Source organism: Rhinopithecus roxellana, chromosome 16 (assembly GCF_007565055.1).
Source record: "Rhinopithecus roxellana isolate Shanxi Qingling chromosome 16, ASM756505v1, whole genome shotgun sequence".
Classification (NCBI taxonomy): Eukaryota; Metazoa; Chordata; class Mammalia; order Primates; family Cercopithecidae; genus Rhinopithecus; species Rhinopithecus roxellana.
Genome location: NC_044564.1, coordinates 15353407 through 15362824, shown reverse-complemented (window position 1 = coordinate 15362824; position 9418 = coordinate 15353407). Strand labels below are relative to the sequence as shown.

Genomic DNA, 9418 nt, shown 5'->3' with positions numbered 1-9418 from the left:
TGGCACGAGGGCCCCGGTGCCTCCTGCTGTACCCACACATCTGTGAGTCCATTAACTTCACACTCACCAGGAGTTTGTTTGATGACACATCAGAAAGCGCTTGGCACTTTCTAAGCAGCCGCCGGCATGGGGAGGCTGGTAGCTCCCGCCTGGGGCCTGTCGGTGGGGGCTCCTGGGATGAGAACTTGAGTTCCACCTGGCCTCTGCAATGTGGCAGGGTGCCCTGGGAACCCAGGTGGTCTGGGTGGGCTCCCTTGGCTTCTAGAGGGTGGGAAGAGGAGCTGAGGGGGGATTTCCCTTTGAATCTCGTGTGATCATTTTACCCACATCTTGCCCCTCGTGGCCCCTCACCTGGGCTGCTCCATCCACCAGCCCAGCCACATTGGGCTGCCACTGCCTGATTCTTGGCTGTATCTGCGTCCAGCTGAGGACTGAGAAGGCAGGGACCAGGTCCTGTCCAGCAGGCAGGGCAGCCCAGGGCCACGGCAGAGGGAAGCGCTGCAGACATCTGCGCATGTGGATGACCTAGTGGCGCTGGAACAGACGCCAGGTCACACGGCCTCTCCCACCGCCCCCCTAGTGGTGCTGAGTCAAATTTATTGTTTTTTAAGCACAAACTTTCGTGGGAGGGGAAGGGAGAACGGAACGCCACACTACCCAGGCACCTGCCATCGGTGTCCTTTGGAGGAAGCCACCTCCCCTCGTGCCTGAGGAGGGGCTGCTGGGCAGCTCCCCCAGGCTGACTCCAACCCTCTCAGAGGCCCCACATCGGGGTGCCTTGGAAAAACCGCCCTGCGCCTGGGCCTGACGCAATGCACGCGGGTCCAGGGCTGCTGAGCAGAAAGCTGAGGACCCGGCTCCAGCCCTGCCCTTGCAGCTGCTGGTCCTGAGAGCCTGTGGGGCTCACCTCTGCGTGTGCGCACACAAGGAGCGGGGATGACAGCGTGCTAGGTGTTGGGAAGATTCAACAAGAAAGTGTCCAGGTGGTGCCTGGTCTGGTGCCCCAGTCCCCTCAACCCCATTTGCCCAGTGACCTGATCCCTGCCCCTTGACCACTCGCTGGGCCTGGCCTGGGTCCAGATGGCCACAGTCACTGGCAGGAGTTGGCCTCCCCATGGAGACAGTGGCCTCAGGGAGGGGGTTGCCGCCCCCATGGCCCTCCCAGGAGGCCTCAGGACCCTGGAGTCCCTGGGAAATTGGTGGTGGGGGTGGTACAAGCCTCATCCCAGCCCTGCCTAGGCCCCAGCCCAGAAAACTAAGAGCTTCCCATTAGCACAGCCCAGCCCCACGGTGCAGGGCCCCACCCACCTTCCAGAGGCAGGAGAAATGGGATGGCGGTGGGTGGGAGATAGGTTGGGCCTCATTTGAGACAGAGAGCAGGTGGGTACAGCAGGTAAGGGGACTGGAGACCCCAGGCCTGCCGGGGCACAGGGTGGGTGGCCTCCAGGGAACTGGTCTCAGCCTTAGAGCATGGGTCCCCAGAGGCAGCAGCTCCCCTTCCTGGCCTCAGGGCATGGTAGGATGGGGCCACCCAGCCCACAGCCAGGCCAAGGCCCTTGGGGGAGAGGTGGGTTATCTGGGCACCAGGGAAATGGGGGTGAGGGTTGGCACTGGAAGGGCTGGAGGACACTGGCCTCAGACCTGACTTCAGAGAGACCTGACGTTCCCCACGATCTGCTAAGAGGGCTCCAGGGGTGCTGTCTGCCCCCTGCTCTCTGTCCCCATAATGCCAGGTGTTTGGGTGGACAGAGCAGAGGGTTGCCTGGAGCAGACTTCACCATCCTGGCCAGGGGACGGCAAACAGCACGGGAGCCACAGTGGGGGCAGGCAGGAGCTGGGGTCGTCAAGTTTGCCAGCCCCCATCAACAGAGGCAAGAGATCAGTTAGCTGCCAAATGGAGCAGGTGGGGATGGTGAGAAGGTGATGTGTGACTTCACCAGCCCAGGGGGCTTCGTGTCAGGGATGGCCCAGCCCCTCCCTGCTGGAGTGGGTCCGCCAGGCACAGGTGGGTGGAGAACATTCACGAAGGAGTGAGGTGGGGTCAGCGATGGGGCGATGGGGACCAGCAGGGCCAAGGGCAAGGTGCACCGGTCTAGCGGTCCTCCCGGACCGGCCGGATCTTCATCTCGGAGAACTTGAGTGAGTACTGCCAGCCGGTCCAGGAGGACCACTCCACACCGTCGGCATAGGAGGTGTGGGCACCACGCAGGTACTGCCCGTTGAGGTTGGACGTGTGGCAGTTGCGGTACCACCAGGCGCCTCGGTAGAAGGCAGCGCAATTGTTCTCTGAGTGGTCGCTGTCACGGTCCTTGGTGGTGAACCTCATGCCGCTGTGCTTCAGGAGGGAGTCGCCTGCGCAGGGGTGCACACAGATGTGGGCACGGGGGGCACGGGTACGCCCACTGGTGTTGCATGTGTGAGCAGACACCAAGGCACTGCACCTGAACCTGGACGTGAGTCCATACACGTACGCACGTGCTCTCACACATACACACTGGTGTGCACGCATGCACGCACACCTGCCCCTCCACACCCGGGTGTGTCCATGCAGGTCACACGCACGCAGTCCCTCCTCGGGCGTGCCTGTGGCTGCCCCTGGGTCTAGGCAGTCTCTATCCCTCCCCCGGCTTTTCCACATTCCCTCTCCTGCCTCCCCCTCCTCAGCCTGAGAGGGGAAAACCCAGCCCAGGGGGTCCAGCCACCGACTTTGGAGACCCAGCAGACCCGAACCCCGGGTCTCCTGATTCCTGGCTCTGCGTTCAGTCTCTTCATCTGCAAAACGGGAAAACAGTCCAGGCTCTGCTGGTTTCGCCTTGCAGGGGTGAGGACCAAGAAGGACTTGGAGGTGGAGGCAAGTAGCCTTGACCCTGACCCCAGAGGGCTGAAGGGCATAATTAACATTATTATGAAAAAACGAACGTTAGCTTCACAGAAGCTCATTTTTTATGACGCAACAGAATCAGCTGATGAAGACAGGGATTAAGGAATCCTTGGTAAGGATGAAAATTTTCCCTTTTCTGTCTTGTTCACTCTTTCAATTTGAAAAACGTATTACTTAAAAAAATTTTTAGATTGGTTTCAGGCCTCTGATTGTGATATGGGGTTGGTAGTTTATCAATATTTGTTTGTTTTTTTTTGTTTTTTTTTTTGAGACGGAGTCTCGCTCTGTCGCCCAGGCTGGAGTGCCGTGGCCGGATCTCAGCTCACTGCAAGCTCCGCCTCCTGGGTTTACGCCATTCTCCTGCCTCAGCCTCCCGAGTAGCTGGGACTACAGGCGCCCGCCACCTCGCCCAGCTAGTTTTTTTGTAGTTTTTAGTAGAGACGGGGTTTCACCATGTTCGCCAGGATGGTCTCGATCTCCTGACCTCGTGATCCGCCCATCTCGGCCTCCCAAAGTGCTGGGATTACAGGCTTGAGCCACCGCGCCCGGCCCTCAATATTTGTTATTTTTCAAAAACCTGATTACTTTCAAAGGGGGCAAAATCCATGAGCCTTGATCATTTTGGAGGGCAGGACCTCCTCCGTCCTCCATCCTCCCAGGCCACGCCCTTCCCCATCCCTGCCTTGGCTGGAGCCTCACCTGCAGTGCCGGAATAGTCAGCCACGGTGAGCGGGTACCCGTCTTCCTCAGGGTCCACGGAGAACAAGCCCACGCCGAAGCTCCCATAGCGGGCATAGGCCGTGCCATTGTCAAAGTCCTGCAGGTCCACGTGCAGCTCATAGGCAGTCTGTGTGGTCAGGGCGTGGATCCTCTTGAGGCCTGAAGTCGGGGAGAAAATGGTGGGGGAAGCTGAGGGGCGTAGGAAGCGAATCCCAGGGAGAAATGATAAATGACAGCTGAGCTCATGCAGTTGGGGACAGAAAGGGACAGCCACCAAGCACGTGCCATCCGCCCTGGGCTACTGCAAGTCACTGAGGACCGACGGATTTCATGTTTGGTTTTCTCTGTTCCCTGTAAGTGGAGCTGTGCTGCTTTTCAAACGCTGGGGCTCTGAGCTGGCGGGAGGACTGCAGGAGGCGGGAGGAGGTGGGGGTGACAGCACCCTTACCCAGACTCCAGCCAGAGCCAGACAGGATCCGGTGTTCGCATTTTCTAAACCAGGCCTTTGGGCCTTTGCACATGCTGTTTCCCCGCCAGTGCGGAAGCCCCATGAGAGTGGAGGGTCCACCTGACCACTGCTGACCACAGTGCCTGGGCTGGGGCCCGGCACAATGGTGCTCACCCAGCACTGACTTAATGGATGGGAGGCAGGAGGCAGCATCCTCATCCCTCTAGGCCGGCTCTGTGCCCCCATCCCACTCTCTCCCTCCTGCTGTCCCCGCCCCACCTCAGCTCTGCCCTGCCCATGCCCGGGGTCTCATGCCAGGCCTCCCCCACAAACACACATGTGCTCAGACACCCAACGTGCTTCATTGCTGGTGTGATTACTCTGGATTAAGAGAGCATTTAATGAAATGATTTACAAGTTGGTAGCAGCGAGCGGTATTCCATCCGCTTCTCCCTCCTGCCTGCCTCTCCCCGGCTCCACACCTCCCGGGGTCAGTGTGTGCTGGCTGGAGGTTGTGCGGATCCTCCCTGATCCCGCCCGGACAAGAAGGCTTTGGTCCCAGTCACCAGGTCCAGGAACCAGGAGCAGCTGCTGTGGGAGGAGTCACAGCAAAGCTGACCGCCCGACCCACGTTCCTCCCCAAGGACCTGCCAGAACCCGGGCTTTGAGAGCCTGGGGTCTCACCCGGAGTCCCACCTCCCTGACTCTCCTGCTGCGGAGTCTCAGGGCAGCCGCTCTCCCTCTCTGGGCCCTGGCTCAGCTAGCACAGGACTGACGTGAGGGGCCAGGAGCGCATCATCCACGAAAGGGCAGGCGGGAGGTAATCATGACAACAGCCGCCACCTGGACGGGACTCACGAGGACCCAGCACCATTCTCAGCCCTTCGTGCAGATGAGTGAATCCAGTGGAATTAGAGTGAGTCCAATTTAATTACAGAATCCCTGGGCAGCTTTTCTGGCAGGGCTGGCCCACTGCACACATTATCCAGGTGCTGACTGCTGCTTCCCAAGGCCCCGGGGAAGGAGTGCGTATTACTCCCTATTTTACAGGGGAGGAAAATGAGGCCCAGGGAGGTTAAGGAGCTGGCCCAGGTCACACAGCTGGTGAGCGGCACTGCTGGGATTTGAACCCAGGCAGAAGGGTTCACTGCTATTCAGACCTTACCCAGAACAAATCAGACGATGCAGGAATAGGGAGAGAGGGAGACCGCCCCTGCGGGGGATGCTGGAAGATTCCTTTTCCCACCACTAAATGGCCACTGGGGCCCAAAGGCCTCCATCAGCCACTCCTCTGGATTGAGTGATGCTTCATGAGCGGTGTCCTGGGGGCTGCTGTGCAGGACGCCCGAGGGAGGGGTGTGTGGGGACCTGGGGCCTGGACTCCTCTCCGTCCTTCCTCCAGTCCATGCCACCTCCTCCCTCCCTCGCCTCCCTGCCTCCCTGCCTCCCTCCCTCCCTCTCTGCCTCCCTCCCTCCCTCTCTGCCTCCCTCACCTCCCTCCCTCCCTCCCTCCCTGCCTCCCTCGCCTCCCTGCTTGCCTGCCTCCCTCGCCTCCCTGCCTCCTTCCCTCCCTCCCTGCCTCCCACGCCTCCCTGCCTCCTTCCCTCCCTGCCTCCCTCCCTCCCTCCCTGCCTCCCTGCCTCCTTCCCTCCCTGTCTCCTTCCCTCCCTGCCTCCCTTCCTCCCTGCCTCCCTCCCTCCCTCCCTGCCTCCCTCGCCTCCCTCCCTCCCTCCCTGCCTGCCTGCCTCCCTCACCTCCCTCCCTCCCTGCCTCTCTGCCTCCTTCCCTCCCTGCCTCTCTGCCTCCTTCCCTCCCTGCCTCCCTCCCTCCCTGCCTCCCTCCCTCCCTGCCTCCCTGCCTCCCTCCTTCACCTCCCTCCCTCCCTCTCTGCCTCCCTCCCTCCCTGCCTTTGCTCTTAGGCTTTCTCCAGCTCTCCCCGCTCTCCACCTCCTTCCAGAATCGCCTCCAGCCATGTTAGCTGTTCTTCCCAGATTCCTTCACCAGCTCCCAGCTCAAATTGCAGGGAGCAAGAAAGAGGGCTGACGGCTTGAAATGGACAGGAAACCAGTAAGACCCTAAACCTCACACGGTCACCCCAGTGGATTCCGGCTGGACTAAAGTTCTCAACCTAAAGCAACACTAGAAAAACAGAAGAAAAGGCGGGTGCGGTGGCTCACGCCTGTAATTCCAGCACTTTGGGAGGCTGAGATGGGCAGATCACGAGGTCAGGAGTTTGAGACCAGTCTAGCCAATATGGTGAAACTCTGTCTTTACTAAAAATACAAAAATTAGCCGGGTGAAGTGGTGGGCGCCTGTAATCCCAGCTACTCAGGAGGCTGAGGCAGGAGAATAGCTTAAACCCGGGAGGTGGAGGTAGCAGTGAGCCGAGATTGTGCCACTGCACTCCAGCCTGGACTATAGAGCAAGACTCCGTCTCAAAAAAAAAAAAAAAAAAAAAAAAAAAAAGGAGAAGGAAAACAGAAGAAAAAATAGAGGAGACTTAAAATAAAACTAGGAAGGGAAGGAAAAGGACAGCAGGGGCTAAAACCCAGAAAAGATATGAAGAAAAGGGTGGCAGAACTAGTGCATAAACATCTTAAGTTTCTAGGAAATAAGTAATAACATGACCCCAAAAAAGAAAAAGAAAAAGCTGAAAGACAAATGGCCAGAAGTTAATACCTGTCATGTGTATTGGACAAACGATCGCTAACCTTAATATATAAAGAGCTCCCATGACTCAATAGGAAAAGACAAACCACTCAATGAGAGGGGATGGGGAGGGTGGTGCGGCAGAGGAGGGACCGGCGCTGTTGACATTCCTGTCAGGCCTCGTCTGCAGGATGCTGGAATCAGGACTTGCTTAAATGCTTCCTCCCGCACCATCTGTGGCTGCTGATAGATTTCAATTAAGATACCATGAGCACGGGCATCACCGCTGCTCCAGGGGGTGGGTGGTGGCGAGGGCGTGCCTCAGCCCTGCCGTCTTGTCCTTTTCTTTACCCCCAGCTTGGGGAGCCTGAGGCAGGGTCTCCCCATCTCCCCTCCTTCCATCCACCAGGTTCAGGGGATGAGGCGAGCTTGGTTGGGCACCAGTGTGTGGACCCTGCTGGGGCTCCCCCTACCCCAACACACGCATGCTTGTGACAAGAGACCTCCCCTTCCTGAGCCTCAACTTCCTCATCTCTAAAAGGAGGGGATGACAGCAGGGCCCCCAACTAGGTAGGTGTGAGGTTTTGGGGACGATGCATGGGAAGCGTGTAGCTGGGCACTCAGTGGGTCAGGGGTCAGCACTGGATGTGGGCATGAAGTCCACATGGGGTGTGACCTTCCCTGTTGTCGGCACCCCCGGGGGACCAGGGCACGGCAGGTCGGAGAGGGCCCTGCCCTCATGGGCTCGGGTGAGGAGGGGGCATGGGTGGCAGATCTTGCCCAGGGGCCTCCATGCACACAGAGGGGTGGTCCCGCCTCGCCACCCCAACCCTGCCTTTGGGGCCACCACCCCAAAGGTGTCACTGAACGTCCTTACAGGCCTGGAGCCCCCCTGACCCCGGCTGGTGCCCAGACCTGCGCTCTCAGCCCCTCAGGTGGTGCTTCCCACCAGCCATTCCAGCCTACACCCTTCTCACCCTCTCCTTCCTGCCCAAGCCTCCCCCCACCAGCTCTGACCCCGCACTGGGGAACTTCCCGGATGTCCTCACCCTTCTCACCCTCTCCCTCCCACCCAAGGTTGTGGAACCTCCGCAGCTTGTGGAACTCCCTGGATGTCCACACGCACCCTGGGGGGCTTAAGTGCAGGAGGACACTGTGGGGCATTCGAGGCCACCCAGAGGACATTCAGGGCACGCGTCCCCCGGCACCTGTGCGTTTCATGTATATTCAAATCACTGCAAGGGAGTGACGGCTCCCGGGGGCACAGGATTTCCTTCTGGAGTGAAGAAAACGTTCTGGACCCAGTGATGATGGATGTAGTATTCTGAATATACTAAAAACCATGGGGTCATACGCTTCCACACGGGGAATTTTGTTGTATGTAAATTATATCTCAAGAATAACCAGAAAAATCCACCTCACATCAAGCCACAGCCACCTCCCAAATATATAGGTAGACCTGAAAGTTGTGATTCTTTTAGGAGAGGTTTTGTTTAGAGTATTTTGTTTAGATAGTGAAATGTTAAGGACTTTCAAAAATTTTAAAATACTGAGTGAATTTTTTTTTTTTTTTGAGACGGAGTCTCGCTCTGTCGCCCAGGCTGGAGTGCAGTAGCGTGATCTCAGCTCACTGCAAGCTCTGCCTCCCGGGTTCACGCCATTCTCCTGCCTCAGCCTCCCGAGTAGCTGGGACTACAGGCACCTGCCACCTCGCCCGGCTAATTTTTTGTATTTGTAGTGGAGACGGGGTTTCACCGTGTTAGCTAGGATGGTGTCGATCTCCTGACCTCGTGATCCTCCCGCCTCGGCCTCCCAAAGTGCTGGGATTACAGGTGTGAGCCACCGTGCCCAGCAATACTGAGTGAATTTAAAGGTAAATAATAATATTGACAGAACCTTCTGAGCCCCTACTTTGTGCCAGGCAGGGACTGTGTCCCAGTGGCGGGAAGGCGTGCAGTTGCCTGCAGGCCCAAACAGGAGCCCTGGCTGGGAGCACCAGTGGCTGCTCCTGGGAGTTACATGCCTGGTGTCCCTGGCACCCTTGGGCAGGGCGGTGCCGGGTTCTCCTCTGTCCTCCCACTGCCTGGGATGCTGCTGCCCACCTGCCCAAGCTTACTGGATTCGGGACAGCAAGCAGGTCCCAGGGCGACCCCGGCAGGAACTGACCTCCAAGGGCGTGTGGGACCCTCAGCCTTTATGAGCACTTGGAGCCCACCCATGCCAATCACTTCCATTGGCAATGTCTGGCCTCATTCCTGCTGAATGCCTGTCACCTTCATGCACGACACCTGTGAGCTGGCTCGGGCGTGCCGGGAAACCCAGTCCAAACCCATTCAGGGAGTGGCTGGGACCCAACTGTGTCCGGAAGGCATGGGGAGGAGGCCCACCTGGGCCGGGAGGCGGGCGGGGTGCTCACCTAGCCAGTGCTCCCCAGTGAGCCTGCCAAAGCCGTCTCGGTACGCGTCCCAGCCCCGGAAGAAGTTTACGGAGCCATCCTCCCGGCGCTGAAACACCTGCAAAGGGAAGATGGGGATGGGGCACTGGCACCAACCACAGCTGGGCCCACCCCGCCCAGAGACTCCTCTCACCCTGCTCCTGATCTGCCCTCACGGGAGGGCAGGGGCCTGGCTGCCCACTTCCCCCAACAGACCCTGGCCCGGGGCCTGGAAAATAGCCGGGGCTCCAGAGCCTCGTGGTGGCTCGAGGTGGGACTGACCAAA

At 58.9% G+C, this 9418-nt stretch overlaps 1 protein-coding gene across 1 annotated transcript in view; it reads right to left on the bottom strand.

Annotated features, from left to right (window-relative positions):
• Window positions 1–511: 511 nt before the first annotated feature.
• Window positions 512–9418, bottom strand: part of FIBCD1 (fibrinogen C domain containing 1) — a 37644-nt gene continuing 28737 nt past the window's right edge. The window contains exons 5-7 of the mRNA XM_010360955.2: window positions 9115–9211; window positions 3581–3760; window positions 512–2352 (exon numbers count right to left, since the gene is read on the bottom strand). Coding sequence (XP_010359257.2) covers window positions 2093–2352; window positions 3581–3760; window positions 9115–9211 — 537 coding nt within the window. The 3' untranslated portion in view covers window positions 512–2092. The remainder of the gene's footprint in view (window positions 2353–3580; window positions 3761–9114; window positions 9212–9418) is intronic.